Source organism: Hemiscyllium ocellatum, chromosome 29 (assembly GCF_020745735.1).
Source record: "Hemiscyllium ocellatum isolate sHemOce1 chromosome 29, sHemOce1.pat.X.cur, whole genome shotgun sequence".
NCBI classification, from domain to species: Eukaryota; Metazoa; Chordata; class Chondrichthyes; order Orectolobiformes; family Hemiscylliidae; genus Hemiscyllium; species Hemiscyllium ocellatum.
Genome location: NC_083429.1, coordinates 24,400,835 through 24,421,389, shown reverse-complemented (window position 1 = coordinate 24,421,389; position 20,555 = coordinate 24,400,835). Strand labels below are relative to the sequence as shown.

Here is a 20,555-nt window from a genome sequence, read left to right as displayed (position 1 = left end):
AACACTGCAGCCCATCATCTTCCTCTGGTGCAACCTTCCTTTTCTGCCAAATCTCACTGAACCAAAATCCTCGAACATTCTCCTCTTTCAAGCTCTAAAGTCACAGCTTTGTCAAGTTGTGACTTTAGAGTCCTCTCCATGATTTGAGCTCACCTTATTCACAAGGTCCACCTCCTACTGCCTTTAGCCTATTTCCATTAAACTGCTGGGCACCTTACCTCCCTGTCTGGTTCTCATATTAATTAATATTGTTAACTTTATTTGATTGTCAGGCACAACTCACCTTTTATTCAAACCTGTTGTCATCACACTACCCTCCCCCGACCCCTAAATGGTACTGTATTATCAGCTTTGGAGTAATGCCACTTTAAGAGATCGACATGCAAATAAGCCTGGTACGCAAATATCATACAGCTGCTCTGTGCTGCAGTATGTGGGGGATATGGTTGTGTGTCTGGATATGTCATGTATTCGTTTAGCTGTAAATAAATCTACCAGAGATCTTCAACTAAATATATTAGACGAGAATATTATTACATGGCTGTAGGAGTGGGCTTGGATTCCATCCTTCTGCTGTTCATAGCTAGTGTGTCCAAGGATTTACAGCAATGCTGAAACTTTACTGAGGATGTCAGAGCATTGCAGAACCACCAGTAACATCGAAAATCTCTGCACCTCATGAGATTCTGTCAGTGCCTTGGTCCAAACTCACTCATGACCTATTTGGAAAGTGCTTGGTGAAGGCAAACAAATTAATCTTGCACTCATTATTTCAAATTTCCTAATTGTCATACCTGTGAAGAGCGTTTCAAGCATATCCATGGCAAACACATTGAGTGTTATTTTCAGTCTTTTTGGTGCATCTGAAGAAATCATTTCTGACAATGGGCTGCAGTATATAGGAAACCTTTTCAAGGATATCTGTGCCATATTATCCCAGACCAAATGGTCTTGCCAATTGAATGGTTTGCAGCATTAAATCATTCATCCTGAGGTATAGGACAATAAAAGAAGATATTTGATCTTAAGATGAGTTACTAGTCACAAACACGAGCCAAGACCAAGGCACCCTCTTTCCACTTATGTAGTACTGCCCTACTTGACTCATGCTTCAGTTCATTTGCAGGTGAAACCTATATTTATGCTTATACCTTCTCTGGACTTAACTATCCTATTGCACAACTGACAGGTTTTCCTTGTTCTACCTGGGGGCGGCACGGTGGCACAGTGGTTAGCACTGCTGCCTCACAGCGCCTGAAGACCCGGGTTCAATTCCCGACTCAGGCGACTGACTGTGTGGAGTTTGCACGTTCTCCCCGTGTCTGCGTGGGTTTCCTCCGGGTGCTCCGGTTTCCTCCCACAGTCCAAAGATGTGCGGGTCAGGTGAATTGGCCATGCTAAATTGCCCGTAGTGTTAGGTAAGGGGTAATGTATAAGGGGTATGGGTGGGTTTCGCTTCGGCGGGTCGGTGTGGACTTGTTGGGCCGAAGGGCCTGTTTCCACACTGTAAGTCTAATCTAATCTACCTTCATCTTCCACAGTCATCCAAAGCTCTGCTGTCCATAGATTAGCTCATACCAATAAAAGCAAGATACTGGAAACTTAAAACAAACATAGACAATGCTGGAGAAACTCACCAGGTCAGGCAGCATCTGTGAAGAGAAAACAGAGTTAATGTTTTGAGTCTGGTATAACTCTTCTTCAGAACTCATAAATTGATATTGTCAGACCTGCTGAGTTTGTCCAGCATTCTGTGTTGGTTAATTCATAGAGATCTGTTCACATTTTATCCTGTACTCATTGGCCTACATTGGTACCCAGTTACACAGTGCTAAGAGTTTAAAAGTAACTTTATTTTCAGCCGTTCTGAAAGAAATATACTGAAGAAGGGTCGCAGGACTCCATTCCTCTAGCTTCAGATTACAGTCACCCAAAGCTCTGCTGCTTTCTTCCCTCCACAGATACTGCCAGACCTGCTGAGTTTCTCCAATAATTTCTGTTTATATGCGCTTCAAATCTCCAACGTTTGCAATTCTTTGTTTTACTCCTGTTTTCAAATCACTTATATTGTGGCCCCATTGTATCTCTGCAACCTTGTCAGCATGGACGGGTTGGACCGAAGGGTCTGTTTCCATGCTGTACATCTCTATGTCTCTATATAAGTGTCAGAAATACCTCATGGTCCTCCAATTCCAGCCTCCTGAGCAGTGAGTCACCTCATCACTGACAGTCCTGTCTGCCGTCATCAAGACCCTAAAGCTCTGGAACTTGCCCCCTGAACACCTCTGCCTCTCCTTCCTCTTTTAGAATACTCTCTAAATCCATCTCTTTGACAAAGCTTTTCATCATCAGTCAAGTACTGATTTATGTGACTTGGTGTCAAGTTTTGTTTGGAAGCACTTCTGTGAACCATCTTGAGCTGTTCTATTGTATTGGTGTGGCATGGTTAGCACTGCTACCTTGCAGCTCCAGGGACCTGAGTTTGATTCCAGCTTTGGGTGACTGTGTGTAGTTTGCACATTCTCTGTGTCCGTGTGGGTTTCTTCTGGGTGCTCTGGTTTTCTCCCACAGTCCAAAGACGTGCACGTCAGGTGGATTGGCCATAATAAACTGCCTATAGTGTCCAGGGATGTGTGGATAATCCATGGGAAAGGGTGGATCTGGGCAGGATGCTCTTCAGAGGGTTGGTAGGGACTCAATAGGTTGAATGGCCTACTTCTACAGTGTAAAGATATTAGGATTCTATGAAAAGTATCAAATAGGTAGAAGTCAATACTATTAAATGGCTCCTCTTGTTCCTGTGCAATATTCAGAGTAAAATATATCCAATGGTGAGGACAACTTACACCTAATCATCTCCTTTTGAATGGTGATTCAGGACATTTTCACCACCTTGGACTCACATCCTCCTTTCTCATATAGAAAAGTTTGTTCAGAAGGCAATTTCGATAAGGGCCCTTTAAGGCTGTGCACTACATTTGAATATTTAGAGGTATTTTTAAAAAAAAACATTATATTTCTTCACAGACCTAAAAACCTTCAATGATTGCCTCAGCAAGTGCTAATGAATCACTGCACTTGTAAAAACACACAGCAGAATTCTATTTATGCAAAAAAGAATTAATGAGGCGTCAGTGTAGGAGCATCAGGTGAAAGTCACTCAGAAACAGTCACCTTCCACATGATTTCTGAGCTAGCATGTTCCCTCAACCTAGCAAACCACCCACCCCCACACACACTGCCACCTCTCCCCATCATAAAAACATGCAAGGAGAATGTTGGTCTGATTACAATGATTTTAATTAGTGAGATCAAGCCCGACTGTGGTTACTGTGGTCTAGGATGGTACTCTGAAGCATTTACAGCTCGTGTCAAAGAGCTGCCACCAACCCCATCCACAGTTAGTATATCATGAAGTATTTGACTGCACAGAATCTGTTTGATTGAATGCAAGCCTTTGCCTTTGCTATGCCTTTTCTGTACCACTCTATTGAATTCTACATTTCATGTAGAATTTTTGCTTGAGGTAGGGGTTGATGAGGCAGCTGCCATAAACATTAAACATTTACTGATCTAGATTGTAAAATGTCTTGCATCTGACCCCCACAAGCCTGCAGTGCTCAGCATAAGAGTAACTCAACTGTACAAATTGTAAGAGGTTACAGTAAGAGTAATGCAACTTTGGCAATCCCAAGCCAGTTTGCCAATTTAGCATCAATTATAAATGTTTACTGTGAGTTCAATCTCAGTAGGAACTGAATTCAAGGTTGTATGACTTCATTTAATCAGAAAGAATAAGGCCAACAAACATAGCGGCATGCTATCCCACCCGTTTCAATTGAATTTCAATCAAATTGCAAGTAAAAGGCCAACTCTTAACCCATTCCATCACCCAGTCCCCAGGTGCTGATGAATACACGTCATCTGCAGGTACTTAGGGACATGCAGATCCCCAAGATGCTCTGAACATTTCAGAACCAGCAAGTCACAAGTGACAAGTTGCTTTTTAGGTGTGGTGTTATCATGTGGGTAAACACAGCAGTCATTATGCATGCTGTAAAGCCTCACAAATAGCGACATGGGGTAATCAATCCATATGTACTGTACGGCTTAGTAACAATTTTACTTGCCAATCGCTGTTACCGTTGATGTTTGATGTTAATTTCACATTTGCACTTGGTCTCCTTCAGGTGCAGACAACCTGCTGTGGTACAGAAAGTACCCTGTACTAATAATTGACTCACAGACGTACAGATAATATCCCGTTCATTATTTTCCCACTGAGATAGATACCGTGCCTTGTCTTAATGATTATCTCACAGGAGTACAGTCAGCACCCTTGACAATCATTGTTAAGGTATGTGTCCAGATTAGCCCAGAGTGTCACTATGTGCTGAGGTTCTATTTCTCCCTGGTGCCTGGTGTTGTGAAGGATAGGTGCGGCCACATTAGTGTAGAATGCTCCAAATAGCTGAGCATTCCAGATTACCTGTCCTTTGGAGAAATGTCTGTTCAGAAAAAGTCCCTTTGACCACAAGTCCATCAGGGCATATGTGAGGACTGCAGATGCTGGAAGTCAGAGTCTAGATTAGAGTGGTGCTGGAAAAGCACAGTCGGTCAGGAAGCATCCGAGGAGCAGAAAAATCGATGTTTCGGGCAAAAGCTGGGCTTTTACCTGGAACATCAATTATCCTGCTCCTCAGATGCTCCCTAACCAGCTGTGCTTTTCCAACACCACTCTAATCTAGACACAAGTCCATCAGGCAGTAGTTAGCATATGATATCCTCAAGACCCTGTAGGGAAAGGTGACAGTCGGGCCTGCTGGATGGTTCACTGAGCAGACTGTCATTTGCACAATGCCTCACAACCAAAAATTTCAAACAAGGATCAAGATATAGATTGGCCAGTGGTGAGAGGGGCACTTCCTGTCAAATTGCTCATTCATGTCCAGACTCTCTGTGCCACCATATGCTGTTTTCAAGATGCCTGAAATGGTGACAAGACCATTGCACATCTCGTGAATGGATGTTTGCAAAGAAAACTAGGAAGAGACGCAGCGGCTTGTGTTGTGGTTCATCCTGAGCAGCACCATGATACAGGACTCTGTGCTGTACGGTATGTTTCCAGCCACACACACACATACTCACACACACACGGAAAAACATTGACTGCACCTGGAGAACTCTCAATGCGGTGAAAAATGCTCTTTGGTCTTCCAGTGTAAAACGCAATCCTCGATCAAGTGTTGCACACTGACAAATTCTAAAGTCTGTGACAATGTGCTGAGGGATACTCTAAAACTTGGGGCAGCTGCTACAAAGGCACAGTGGGGAAAGGCCATTGTCTAAGGCCTTTCTGAATAATGTAGCAAGGTGCTTGTAACCTACTTAACCCCTTGGTATGCTTGTAACAGAATGTAGATAGTGAATGTCACATTTATTTAATGTCACACCTGTACAATTGGATTGAGGCACAGAGTGTGCAAAGCATACTCAGTTCAGGCAAGACGTATTTTATTATTATTTTCTGCAATTGATGATTTGAAATGTTTCATAATGCACTTGTAGGTATTTTATGAATAAAGTATATTCTTGCAAAAGAAAATTGTTCTCTTTGAGGAGGATCAACTGGGCGCCCTTTAAGTGCTTTTCTGATCTGTGGTGTTAATCTAATTGAATGTCCAGAAAATTCAGAATTCCAACTTAGTTAAAAATGCTCTACTCAGCAGCCTCGAAGGCCAAAACATAAAACTACAAAAGATGTTCACATCCCTCACCTGTGTGTTCTGGATTTGTATTGTACCCTGTGGAATGGCCTGGGTCACCACTTGACCCTGAGAGGTTACCATAGTTACCGGCTGGTAAATTGTTCCACCTGTGAAGTAATATGGTACAAAAGACAATGTTAGTACTTTTTCCACTTTGCTCTGATGTACACAAACCCATATCCAAATGGTGCAGATTTCATACTCCATTGTCAACTGATCCTAAAAAGCCTGGGGGGTGCTGTCAGACAAAAATAACACAGGAAAGTCTGACAGAAACACAACAGGAAACACAGGGGTAAAAATAAAAAGGAAACCTAAGCAAAATCATGTGGGTGAGGCCGACAAAACAAGTAGAACAGTCAAAATATTAGAAGGGTTAATAAGTTTTGATAGTTCATCTGTTCTTGAAGTTAGCAACTGCCAACCAGTGATCCCAACAGCAGTATGAGTAACTCTTGCCAGAGATCAACTATCACTTGGGACACTAACCAATCAGACTACCTTGACAATGTTGCTTTCGAGTTGGAAGCATGGGACTGGCATGAACGACCCATCCCCTTCAAAACTAACTTCCTTCCTCTTGTTATCTGAGATCAGGTTCCAAACATTATTATTATGAGCTTGTTCCTCATCACTCCATGTCACAGGTTCATCAGTATGCTTGAGAATCTAACGGTTAGGCCAATTTTGATGTAACTGAGTTGAAACTTGACACAAACTAATTTCAAAAGGTAAAGAAACTGCCTCATGGTGTATGGGCACCTTGCATACATAAGTTGTTTGCTTCTAATTTTGCTAATAAGATGCTGAATACCCAGCAGTGAAAGGGGACATGTAAAACAGCTAAGAAGCAAAATGCTGCAGATGCTGTAAAAACAGAAGGAACTGGAGAAACTCAGCAGGTCTGGCAACAGAGAGAAACAGAGTTAACATTTCGAGATTGGTACAACTCTTTTTCAGAACTTCAGACTTCTGGAGATGAGTCATAGAATTAGAATCCCTACAGTGTGGAAACAGACTATTTGGTCCAACCCATACAAACCCTCCAAAGGATATCCCACCCAGACCCATTCCTCTACACCTGTTAATCTACATTTACCCTAACTAATGCATTTAACCTACACATTCCTGAACACTATGGGCAATTTAACATGGCCAACTCACCTAACCTGCACATGTTTGGACTGTGGGAGGAAACTGGAGCACCCAAAGGAAACCCATGCAGACATGGGGAGAATGGGCAAACTCCACACAGACAGTCGCCCGAGGCTGGAGTCGAACCCAGGTCCCTTGTGCTGTGAGGCAGCACTGCCAATCACTGGACCACCGTGCTACATACTGGGTTTGAAATGGTAATTCCATTTGTCTTTCCAGAGACATTGCCAAACTTCTGCAGCAATTTCAGTTTTTAAGACGACATGTGTGAACTAATTGGTTAATTCTGTTTAAATATGTAAAAGGTCTACCTCTGGATCAGAAAGTTCAGGATTATGATTCACCTACCCCAGAATATGACATAACATTTCCAACCAGTTTAATTAAAAACAATTAATAAAATGGATATAAGGAGCCAGCCAGGAGGTGGCTGAGATTAATGGTGTGCCATTAGTTGAAACAAAACTCACCGGAAAGTGGATGCCTGAACTTTGCCTAAATGATTTTAAACTTCTAGTCACCAATTTAAGTATGTTTACAAACTACTCAAATCAAACAACTGACAACAAATGAAGGAAGCAAAATCTTTACTTGATTTTCCCTTAAATCCAATATGAAAATAAAAATAAAATTAATCTAAAAGGAACCCTATAAAATCAATAAATTAGAACATAGTTGCTGCAAAGTTTGTCCAATACTTTTATAACCATAAGTTATATGTGAAAGAGCTTAATACACTCCTTTAATATGGTGCCAAAATGCTTGCTCTCACTGTCCCATGCTATTTCAAAATTCTGTGAATGGGAAGCATACAACAAGCCAGGGGCAACAAAGATCGTCAGTGATGATTAAACATTTGCATCAGAAATGGGCATTATAACTAAAAAGTTATCTTACAGATTTGAAACAACTGTGAGTCTGTATGTACAAATTACATCATGGCAAGTGAAAGCAAATTCAATGGATCTAGATAATATTTGGGTTGTCACCAGAAAGCTAACGTTTATAATGTAACTCCAACTGATTCTCTAATGGCCTCCATGTAATGTTACTCCAACATAATCTATCCTGAATGTGACTCCACAGCCATGCTGCAAAATAATTTCATTCTTTTCCACCACCTCAACCCTCCCAGGAGAGAATAAACCTGTCTTTGTTTTGTGGAGCACTGATTCAATGTTAAAATTTGCTCCGACTTTATTTGATTGAGGCCAGGCATTTTTGAGGAGAGCAATCTGAATACCATGAAGATAACATTACGAAGCAGCAACTGCTTCTCCACAGAGAAACAGAGGAAGCTTCTGGGACCAAACTCAAGCACTTCTAAGGAATCGGAATATCAAAGGCCACAGCCTGCAGTGCTTGTCCCAGGACCTGTTCTGCATCGTTCACCATGGCAGCATCCTCCAGCCATTCTTCTGCAAAGGCTGTTGTACATGCTGGATCTGACCTCAATTTCAATCCTTCAATTCAAAAATGAAATGACCAAGCAAGCCACATCTGTAACAATATTGGGGACTGATCAGATTTTAATTTTTACACATATCTTTTCTCCTTATTAGCTTCAAATATTTGCATTTGCATTTTAGCAATAACTAACCTTAATGTGCATAACCTTCATCAATTTACATAATAAATTAACATTTTACCTCGTTTAAAAATAAAGTTATGCTGCTGATTTACTTTTAAACTGAAACACTCGATAATTAAAAGAGGGCTGCACATAAGCTTGCACAAATCTTTACACCAAGAATCACTCTGAGTACATGTCTAGCATGGATTTGGAACAGCATAAAGGCCAAACAAAAGGATTACATGTTACTACATCTTTTATTCCTGTTTAAAACTTCAAATTGTTCACGTAATTTGTGCAAATGACTTGTAAGTCTGTATTATGCATTAGCATGATTACACACTAATGTAAAAATAACAATCGATATTCTAAATTTTAAACAATTTAGCAGTCAAGCTCATCGTAGTTCAAGTTGCCACACAGGTTGTCTTTACCATGTGAAAGATTAAAGATTATACGTAAAAGATAGCTCACTGACAATCACTTCCGCAGGTGTTTTTTCAGAGACTGAAATTTTGTTTCAACAATCTGACGTATGTTTCTCTTCTTGTTCTTTGACTTCGATGTCTTCTTCAAAATCGTGTCTAGTTTCTTCTTTTCCTTCAGGACGTGCAACCTGAGAAGTTAATGCTTCTGCCAGCAAGATAACTGATGATGCCAAGGCCAACCATAAAGCTATACCCAGTGAGGGATTGGCTAGCTCAGTTGGTTGGATGGCTAATTTGCAGTGCAGTCCCACACCAGCGGAGGTCACCATGAAGGACTCACCTTATCAAGCCCCTCTCTCATCTGAGGCATGGTGACCCTCAGGCTAAACTATCGTCATTTGTCTCTCTCTCTCTCTCTCTCTAATGAGACAGCAGCCCTATTGTACAGTAGGACTATGGTGACTTTAACTACACCATGGTCATCTCATTAGAGCCAGAGAGATCAACCATGGGGCTTGGCATTTCTTCTGTTTCTAGGCTCATTATGGCTCCATTCCCCACCACAAACCTTCCCAACACATCCTTTGAGTGCCCAGAATGCATACTGGGTATTTTATATAGGTTTGCCAAAACTGCTTGGCTTATTTATTCTATGCCGCTAATTATAAAGCCAATCAAAAACTCAGGTTGCTCTACAATACCTATTACTACTTTATTAGACAATTACACATATCTTGGTCGTTCATCTTAGGCAACCAGTACTGCTTCTTTGAATTTGACCCGATGCAATATCTGGACAGCAACAACACTTCCAAAAGACTTGATTCTCCACAAAAACACTGAAAATAGTAATTGTGTGCAAAGTAGAGTATCTTCAAATAACAGTGGTGTTTCCTACCTTTGCATGACTCTTGGATTAACTTCCAAGCAAAAAAATGTCAAAATATTTGTCAGTAAAATAATGTCTCATCTTCCACCTTGGAGCCCTCCAACCACACAGCATCAATGTCAACTTCACCAGTTCCTTCATCTCCCCTCCCTCCACCTCATCCCAGTTCCAACCCTGCAACTCGGCACTGCCCTCTTGAACTGTTCTGTCCATCTTCCTTCCCACCTATCTGCTCCACCCTCCCCTCCAACCTATCACTATCACCCCCCACTGTCTACCTATTGCCTTCCCAGCTACATTCCCCCCAACCCAACCCCCACCGTCCTATTTATCTCTGGGCCTCCACCCCCACATTCCTAAACGGCTTATGCCCGAACCATTGAGTCTCCTGCTCCTTGGATGCTGCCTGACCTGCTGTGCTTTTCCAGTGCTACAGTTTTTGACAGCAGCTTAACATCAACCCATTTGCCTGTAATTGCCATCCACACAAGTGGGCTCTGATAAGAGATAAAAATACACTCGATAATTGAGTGGCAAATATATTCTCATTTTAAATTGAAACTAACTACACTTATAAAACACCTAGAATGGAGCAAATAATAGGAGAGCAAAATTCTGCAGATATTATAAACAAGAGACAAAATATTTTATGCCTCCTGCCTCATCCGCACAATACTATTTCTTGATTTTCGGGGGCTCCATTTTGATTCTCACTACCAGCTTCATCAAGTGACACAGACACATAAAACCACTACTTTCTGTATTTAAGGGATATGTGGTCTTTAAAAGAAGCAGAATTATAAGAATACAGCAATAGCCAATATAATCAACACTGATCCGTTAAATTTAAAGCTACAATATATAAGCAAAGTGTTAACTTCTTAGGTATTCCAATATTTCAATTGGCATAGGACAACTGATATAAGCTAATAATAGAAGATGTTTTTTCAAAAGAACTGCTATACATTTTGCTGGACAAAAAAGCCATCAATCTAAACAAAGTTGCAAGGTCATACCAAATGCATTTCCAATGATTATGCATAAAGCTGAAAGATGTTCACCAGGCATTTGCTGCTCTTTCAACTGCATCTCAGATTTAAATTTAACATAGTGTCCTGACTCAACAACTGAGCCCCAATATTCCACAAATCATTACAAACATGCAACTCACCAACTAAACCATCAAGGTTTGCCTAACTGTTTGCGATTCAGGACAATTCTAACTTACATCAGGTCATTTTTAATAAGAAAATAACTTTTGTAAACAAACATACCTTGAAATACTAAAGAAGTGACAAATTCACCACAATGCAACTTTAGCTATAGTCAGTTAAAACACCTAACATTCATGAATAAGACAGACAAAAACAGACTGTTTAGTACAGATAATAAGCGTAGAAAACACAGACGAGGAAAGACAAATTATACTCAAAAGTCCAGGCCACATGGGTACAGTGAGTTGCATTCCATAGTTCTTTATGATACACAATGTGCTGTGCTGCCTCATCATTGAAGATGAGAATATTTGTGGATTCCTTTATATTACTAGTTGTTTAATTGTCCAACAACCTTCAATACAGGATATTGCAGGACTGCAGAATTTATCTGATCTTTTGGAAATGGGATCAGTTAGTTCTGTCTATCTGACGCTGCTTCCACCTTTTGGTCTGCAAGTAGTCCTGTGTCGTACAGGTCATTCTGATATAACACACGTTTCGTTAATGCAAGTTCAGTAGAACACAATTGACAAATTGGGGAAACGGCTTCTAAAGCACAAACTTTTAAAGCGTGTATTAGTTATAACATGATTCTGGCCCCATTTGTTTAAATGGTGCTGCTATTACTCAATTTTCTGACAACACCGAGTTACCGGAGAACGGAACTACCGCGTTATAGCAGAACCAACTGTAGCTTCACCAGGTTGACACCACATCTTTAGGTATGCTGTTCCTAGAAGGGCCATCTGTACTCTCCATTGAACCAGGCTTGATGATGTGATGAACCTGAGGTGTTAAGAGGCCATTTTGTACTGTTTTTGCTTTGAAGAGAGGTTCTAGTGCAGAGCTGCGGAGCTGGCTAGTGAAGACCCATAATGTAAATGGGTTGTGAGGCCTTGGGATTTATTTAAAAGTTGGAACAATCGAAGCAGCCTGAATGGGTGTGATCAGCTCTTGCAGACCAGGATTTCCAGTTATTTTAGTTTTTAGGTTTAGCTTTAAGCTGTTGCTGTTGGGGTCTCAATAGGGCAGAAGCTGGAATAGTTTTGAAGAAGTAGAAGCTATCTTTTCCCTCTCTCAGTTACAGCTAGAAGCTGGGGTTTCTCGCTGCTGCTGGGTTACCTGTGAGATTCGCCAAGGGTTGTGTTTATGGGACGTTACTATAATCAAATAGTTGATTATTATTAGTTACTGTATCTATTATTCTGTTAAGTTTTCCAATAAAGTTCAGTTACTCTAAGCTCTTGCTTTTTTGTCGTATTTTAACAATAGTGTTTGGATAAATTGTGTTTTGCTCAACATTGAGTTGTTTGGCCAGTCGAATTGCATCTGGAACACAACATGTTACATTTGCCTTTAAAATAAGAAAAAGTTACCTTCTTAAAATATCTTGAGGTGGTCTGGTCTGGTCCACAACAATGATCTTGGTAGACTGGGGAGTGTGTCAGGCCTTAAATTTACAAATTGGTGTTGAGTACAATTCACTTCAATGTCAGTTTTTAAATGCTACAACTGTCCTGAATCTATTCCATTTAACAAGGAATTAGTGTACCTAACATGATGGATAGTATTCTCAATATCAAGACAGGAGTCAATCTTCATAAGGACATTATGGTGGTCACTTGTATGATACAATCATGGACAAAACAATCTGAGAATGGTAGATTGTAAGGCTAAAGTCTACTAGGTCTTCCTCACTTATTGTTTCCCTCACAAATGCCCACAGATCCTGTCTAGTAAGTAGAACCTCCAGGACTCAGCCAGCTTGATCAGTAGTAGTAGTACCTCTGAGCTACTCTTAGACATTGAAGTCCCCATACACACTAGATTATATGCACTCATCACCCTCAGTGGTGGTTGATATGGAACAGTATGGATTCATCAGTAGAGAAGGTTTCCTTACCCATCCTTCACCTGATATCATGAGACTTCATGGCATTCAAAGTCACGTTTGAGGATGACCAGGCAACTCCTACCTGACTGCATACCAGTGTGCCACCACCTCTGCAGGGTCTGTGCTTCTCATGGGACAAGACATATGCAGGCATGGTAGGGCATTGGTTGATTCCATGAGTACGACTATGTCAGGCTATTGTTGATTAGTCTGTAGAGAACACTCCCAATTTTGGCAGAAACCTTCTTTCCATATGTTAATCAAGGATGACCTTACAGTGTCGAGTTCAGTTTGCACTTGCCACCTGGTCATGATGTCATACGTCTGCTGGTTTTATTCATCTTTGGTTTTTCTGTTGCAGTCTGGGAAAAAAAATGGCTTGCTAGGTCATTCTAGAGAGCAGTGAAGATTAACCCACATTGCCATGGGCCTGCAGTCAGATGTAGCCCAGACCAGGTAAGTATGGCAGTCTTCCTTTCCTAAGGCACATTCATGAACCAGATGGATATTTACACCAATCGTGGATCGTGTTGTGACATGATTACTGAGACTAGCTTTCAAATCCAATTGTATTTTAATTTTTTTAAAAAATGAACTGATTGGCTAAATTTAAATGTAGCAGCTCCCATGGCGGCATTTGACTCTGTGACAGAGGCCTCTGGATTTCTAGTTCAGTGACACCAACACATTAACATCGCCCTCAGATCATCACCAAATGAGCCTAATCAGGATATGAAGAGAATTCCTTTGGAATTCTAGTGTGTGAGTGGGAAGAGATGCTCAGCTCTCAAAATCCTCTGATTGTGACTAGTCTGCAGATGAAACATGCGAATTAGGGTGGGCCCCTGGAACTGGATAAAAAACCACCGGAAGAGGCCGGTGCAGGGTGCTTATATAAAGGAGTTGTTAAAGTGGACCGAGAAAGTTAATACACCATGGCCATAGGTACAATGCAGTTCATTAAATTCAACTTGTCAGAGTCTCCAGTGTTATCATTGTACCACTCACTAAGTCATGCTTCCTCAACACTCCTATCCTTTGGTAAGGGGGTCAATTAGCTCAGATGGATGGAGAGCTGGTTTGTGATACAAAGCGATGTCATCAGCACGAGTTCAATTTCCACACAGGCTGAGGTTACCATGAACAAATCCTTCCATGAAGGATTCTCCTTCTCAACCTCATCACTTGCCTGAGGCTCAGGTTAAAGTATCATCTTTCCTGATGAAGGGCTAATGCCCGGAACATTGAGTCTCCCGCTCCTCGGATGCTGCCTGACCTGCTATAATTTTTCCAGCACCACACTCTGGACTCTGATCTCCAGCAACTGCAGTACTCACTTTCTCCTCAGGTTAAAGCACCACCAGTCTTGTTTCTCTCTACAATGAGAGAGCAGCCCTATGATCCACGAGGAATTAGGGTGACTTTACCTAGCTGACCTCCACTGACCCGCCATATCAACCTGTGCCTATAACAGGAAATGGCTTCTCTCAAGGGCTGATAAAACATGTGTTTTGAAATATTATAGCAAGTCTCTACTTGTTATGTGCTAGTAATTAACATCCAATACAGTCATAATTCTGAAAAAAGCTACATCCTGATGTCTACCTCAACTCTTCCACTTTCTATCAAAAACCTTCAAACATATTCCCTCCTACTTTGTCTTCCCTAGAGGCACATCTCAGGCAGCAGTGCATTCCATCCTCTAGAAAGACAAGTTGTTAGGGCACATTCTATTTCAATTAGAACATAATGCATTACTGCGAGGCACAAAACAGCTCTTTGCCAATATTTCTTGGACTTTCTCCTCACAATTAAGAGCCTTAAGAACTTCCCTGACATCCACTTTGAAGTGTAGCTTGACCGTGTGCTAAAATCACAACTGGATATAAATTAATTCAGCATGCTCAATGTTAAAGCTGATGAGTTGATAAGGAGGAGATATCAGATAGGCTACCTGCAATTAATGTTGTTAGGCACCAGGGTGGGATGAGATGCATCCAGGCACACTAAGGAATGTGAAAGTGTAAACTGTAACACATGAGAATCATTCTCACCACACAATGACCATCTCCTATAGGAGTCAATCTAAACACTGACATTCAATGGTGTTATCATCACTGAGTACTCCACTATCAACACCATGGAGGTTAACATTGACCAGAAATTCAAATGGACTCACCATGTAATTACAGTGGCTATAAGAGCAGGTCAGAGGCCAGGAATACAAAGTCCATTCACCAGCTACAAGGCACAAATCAGGAATGTGATGGAATACTCTCCACTCGCCTGAATGGGTGCAACTCCAGTAACACTCAAGAAACTTGACACCATCCAGGGCAAAGCAGCCCACTTGACTGGCACCACATCCATAATCATCTATTCCCTCCACCAACACCACAAGCAGCAGTATGTACTAAGTACAAGATGCACTGCAGAAATTCACCAAAGGTCCTTAGACAGCACCTTCCAAACCCACAACCACTTCCGTCTAGAAGGACAAGGGCAATAGATACATGGAAACACCACCACCAGCAAATTCCCTTCCAAGCTACTCACCATCCTGACTTGGAAATACATATCACCATTTCTTCACTGTCACTGCGACAAAATCCTCGATTCCCTCTCATTGTGGGTCTACCTACAGCATACAGTTTGCAAATTTCTAAACTCAAGGCTTGAAATCACAAAGAAATTACTCCCTACCCCTTCTTGCCCTCCCTCCCCATTCCCCACCTCACGGAATAGGTAAAAATCAAATCATTTCGGGGTGCTTAATCTCTCAATTGTTGTGTGGAAGAATGGGGAAGAAAACTAAGATTTATGTAGTGGTGGGGAAGAGGTGTAAACAAAACAAAATCAAAAACTGACAACTTCCTGACAATCCCCTTGTTGAATCCTAACAATGACCCTTACCTGTTACTACCTGTGTTGCCATGGCAGTATTCCCTTGTTGTAATGCAGATGTTGGTACCACAATCCCCTGGGAGTTGACAGTGTTGTTTATCGTTGTCAAAGAGTCTGGAGAATTCTGCAGCAAAAATAAAAGCAAAGGATAAATGAGACATGATGGTGGATGGTGGATGGTGGATGGAACTTCCTATCTGCGGCTTTACACAACTAACATCCCAGAGAACCCTGTCTGAACCACAAAGTACCATTGCAGAGTTTGGTCTAGGAAAATACATTCAGCACTTCTGCCATAAACCGGAGATTTCAGATTGTTAGTGACAATCTATGAAGAAGGCCAAAAGACTGGGCTTCAGGACTTACTTGCTTTACTGAAATTTTGAGTCAGTTTTCTCATATGCACCTCACTGCAGTGTCTCTATGCATTGCACTCCAAATCCCCATAGAGTATTTGGTCAAGTCATAGAGTCATAGAGAAGTACAACACGGAAGTAGACCCAGGTCAATCTCAACAATTCATCATTTCTGGCAGAATGGGATTGAACAAAGTCAATCTGTAACTCAGTGATCACTGTCATTGTCCATAGAAGCCGAATGAAAAAAAAATATTGATTTGCTTCCTATTCTCATGTCTGAACTCCGGGCACAGTTTGGGGTTAGCTCTTGACAGGAAGTTGACTAAACATGTAACTGAGTTCTTTATGTTAGCATTATCTGGCAAGGGTAGATTTTCATATCTCGCTTCAGGGAAGTTAAAACAAAAGGAGGACTCAGGCCATCCCAAAGGTGGCTCATGGATAATGAAATACATTTGTAGGCTAATCATTGTTGTAAAGTAGAAAATACAGCCACCCACAAAAGCCTAATTAATCAAGATCCCTTTATAATCATAGATAACCTTCTCCACTGTCAACTATACCATTAGTTTTGCAAACTTACTATCCATGCCTCCTAAATTCTCATTCAAATCATTTGTTTTAATGACAAGCAGAAGTGAACACAGCACTGATCCCTGTGGAAAACCACTAGTCACAGGCCTCCAGTCTGAAAAATGACCCTCCTCCACCATCCTCTATTTCCTTCCAATTTTATATCCAATTGGCAAGCTCTTCCTGAATCCTATGTGATCTAACTTTACTAATTTGTCTACCATGCGGAACCTTGTCAAAGGCTTTAGTAAAGTCCATGCAGACAATGTCTAGCGCTCTGCCCTCATCAATTCTTTTGGTTACATCTTCAAAAATCTCAATCGAGTTTGTGAGACATGATATCCCACACACAAAGCCATGCTGACTATTCCTAAGCAGTCCTTGCCTCCCCAAGGCCTCTCCTTTCTTAAATAAAGGCACAACATGAGACACTCTCCAGTCTTCTGGCACCTCACTCGTAGCTGTAGCTGATACATATAACTCTGCTAATGCCCCCACTATTTCTTCCCTAGTTACCAACAAAGTCCTGGGATACACTTAAATAGTTGATGAAAAAATACTGGATGAGTTCTATTGTTTTTCTCTGGACACCACTGTTTGATAGTTCTGCCCCCTCAGGTGGGCATATGAATCCTGTGTAGCAACTCATCCAAAAAACAGTGGCTCAGATGGTCCAGCATTGCCTCAGTACCACACTGCACTGGAATGTCAGTCTGGATTTCTGAAAGGGTTGATGTCACTCATTCCCTCATTTCTCAGTTTGGAACAAACAAAATCTTGGATTAGAATCCTCTGATTGAGCAAAGGATTTTCTGGTAACCTGTGTATTTACTAAAGGTGAAGAAGCAAACTTAAATTCATATAATCTTCGGAGGACAAATGGTTGCTGCCTGCACTTTAAGGCTACACACTACAGGAAGGATGTTGAGACAATAAAAAAAAGGAAACTGCCAGAATTCGAGGATGCTGCCTGCTGTGAAGAACTACAAACATAAAGGAAGACTTCAAACATTCGAGCTGATTTCTGTAAGAAATTAGGGAGAAATTTGATAGGGTTCTTTAAAATTAGGGCAGAGAACAGATAGAAACAGCTTGCAGCCAATGTTTGAGGAGGTGAAACAAGAGAAAACACTTGAAAGATTTAAAATGAGAGATTTAGGACAGAGAACAGAAGAATCTTTCTATATATTTTGAAGGGATCATGTAAAGTTTGACAACAGGTTAGAAAGATGATTGAAGGAAATGTGAATAAAAGATTTGAGAAAAGGCAATGCACATAGGATTAAGATAATTCATAAGGAAGATAAACCCAAATACTGAATCATAGAATGATGCAGGGACTGATAGCTCTAAATGTTTTTTCTATTTTGTATTTCGACTGCATTGATAAAAGGTTATCAAATCGAAAAATTAACTCCACATCTTTCCCTCCTGATACTGGCAGACTAGCCAAATGTTTCTAGAATTTTCCATTTTAATCTCTAATTACCAGAATCTACAGAACTTTTTCTCAGGCACACCCACCACACTGCTTTTGAGACAACTGTGCAATGGACATTTACGGATTTGTCAAAAAAGCTGCTTTCCCAGGGTCACCCATATCCCATAGTCAAACAATTGGAAAAGGCAGCAGAGTAGCACTTTGTTAATCACAGAAAGTACCACATATCCAGCAATGCATATCATATAACTTCCAATCTGCAGCAAAGGTCATGAGCCTACTATAAAACAATTAATGCCATTGGAATCTTTGAACTGATGTAGAAGAAGTGGTCTCCGGGGGGAGATTAAAGCAGGAAGATTAAATATTACATAGTGATCAGAAATTCATTTCTCAATTTCAAATTAAATTGGACTACATCTCAGCCTACTTATGAAATTGGAAGTACTGCAAATTCTATTTTCGCTGTACTTATTTGACAGTTAGTGCCAGCCTGATGCACGGACTTGCAATCATGCAGCATTGAGAATGACTTAAAGCATCAAAAGTTATAAACAATGGTGCAAAGCAACAGCAGCTTCAACAAATCTGCTCGTGTGGAATTCTGTGCATGAGCTATCAGGTTCATCCCTCTCCCTGGAAAGTGGCTGCGATTATCCATGACTTTCATGTCCGTGAATTGGATTTCCAGCTGCGTATCTGCACCACTGTGAATACTTCCAATTTCCACCATGGTCCAAATCCAACCCTCCCTCAACTCATTTGTTGCCTGCAACTCTTGTCTATATTTTCAACACCCCTAGATTTGACTATTCAAACCCACTCCTAGCCAGCCCTACACTTGCCCCATCCCAAATAACCAGAAGTCAAAGTTCTGTACCTTACACCAAGTGCCATCAATTCACCATCCCTGTCTTTGCAGGCTTGCATTATTCAATAAGGAGACAAAACCTCAATTTAACATTTTTCACTCCTTCCATAACCTCACTCCTCTACACTCTAATCTCCTCCAGCTCCTGATCTCTCAAAAGTATCCACACCCTTTTGATTCTGCTCTCTTAAGCATCTCCAATATTATTGGTGGTCATACATTCAGTTGTCTTGGCCTAAACTAGGAGATTCCCTCCATAAACCCCTAGCACTCCTCCTTTATACGCTCCTTAAAGCCTACACCTTGACAACATGTTTGCCTATCTGCCCTAATACCATTCGAGCTGACTCTTTGTTAGGCTTTGCTTTACAACCAACTTGTGAAAAGTGTTTCAACAATTCACAGTAATTAAAGATTACTATATAAAGTCAAGTTCCTCATGTTAAAACACAGATTTGCAGTAACACGCAGAGTAGGAAACTCATGATGTCTTCAGCAGTATTTTCAACATGCAAAGGAAGTTCACATATGTTAATAAAAATCCACACAATATCCAAGTCTGAAAGTGTAAAGTTATGGCCATTTACAGAGGATCCTAAATAGACCAATTCATAATTGAAAGCATCAAATTTCCAAGAAATCAAACAGGAACATCAATACCCAGGGAATGATGAGACTCGCGACACGAAGGGTGTACAAACGGAAGCTAGAAAGGCCTGCTTCCACACTGCAGGGATTCTATGGATTCTTAGGTTTAAGGTTAGAGGGGAAAGATGTAAAAGTGATCTAATAGGCAACTTTTTCATGCAGAGGGTAGTGTGTGTATGGAATGAACTGCTAGAGGAAGTGGTGGAGGTTGGTACAATTACAACATTTAAAAGGCATCTGGATGGGTACATGAATAGGAAGGGTTAGAGGGATATGGGCCAAATGCTGGCAAATGAGAGTAGATTAATTTAGGATATCTGATCAGCATGGATGAGTTAAACCAAAGAGTCTGTTTCTGTGCTGTACAACTCTCTGACTCCATCTGGCTTGAAAATAGCATCAAAGTTGGCATGAACAAAGATTTAGTCCTTTTGATAGACAGGAGGTAAGGGGACTGTAATGATGGGAGCAAGATCAGCCAGATGGACACCATGGAATGGGTTCCCTAATTGGGGCTGTTAACCTGGTCCATTCAGGGAGTCCTGGCTGACATATAAATGGGAGAAAGTGAGGACTACAGATGTTGGAGAGTCAGAGTCAGAAGTGTGGTGCTGGAAAAACACAGCAGGTCAGGCAGCATCTGATGAGCAGGGGAGTCAACGTTTCAGGTATAAGCCCTTCATCAGGAAAACAGGAGCATCAGGGGTTCTGTTCACTCCAGGAGCTGGCTCTGAGCTAACTGGGTCAGTGCCATGTATTATGCAGGTGGAAATAAAGGGTGTCTTGATAATGGGATACCCGCCTTTGCAGAGTTAATTTCAGGGATCATTTAAAC

At 41.1% G+C, this 20,555-nt stretch overlaps 1 protein-coding gene across 9 annotated transcripts in view; it reads right to left on the bottom strand.

Moving 5' to 3' along the window:
• The window catches only part of pknox2 (pbx/knotted 1 homeobox 2), a 439,080-nt gene that overhangs the window by 48,098 nt on the left and 370,427 nt on the right, over positions 1-20,555 (bottom strand). For all 9 annotated transcript variants that reach the window (XM_060847102.1, XM_060847099.1, XM_060847107.1 and 6 more), the window contains 2 exons: positions 15,838-15,952; positions 5,778-5,875 (listed from right to left, as the gene is read on the bottom strand). In XM_060847102.1, coding sequence (XP_060703085.1) covers positions 5,778-5,875; positions 15,838-15,952 — 213 coding nt within the window. The remainder of the gene's footprint in view (positions 1-5,777; positions 5,876-15,837; positions 15,953-20,555) is intronic.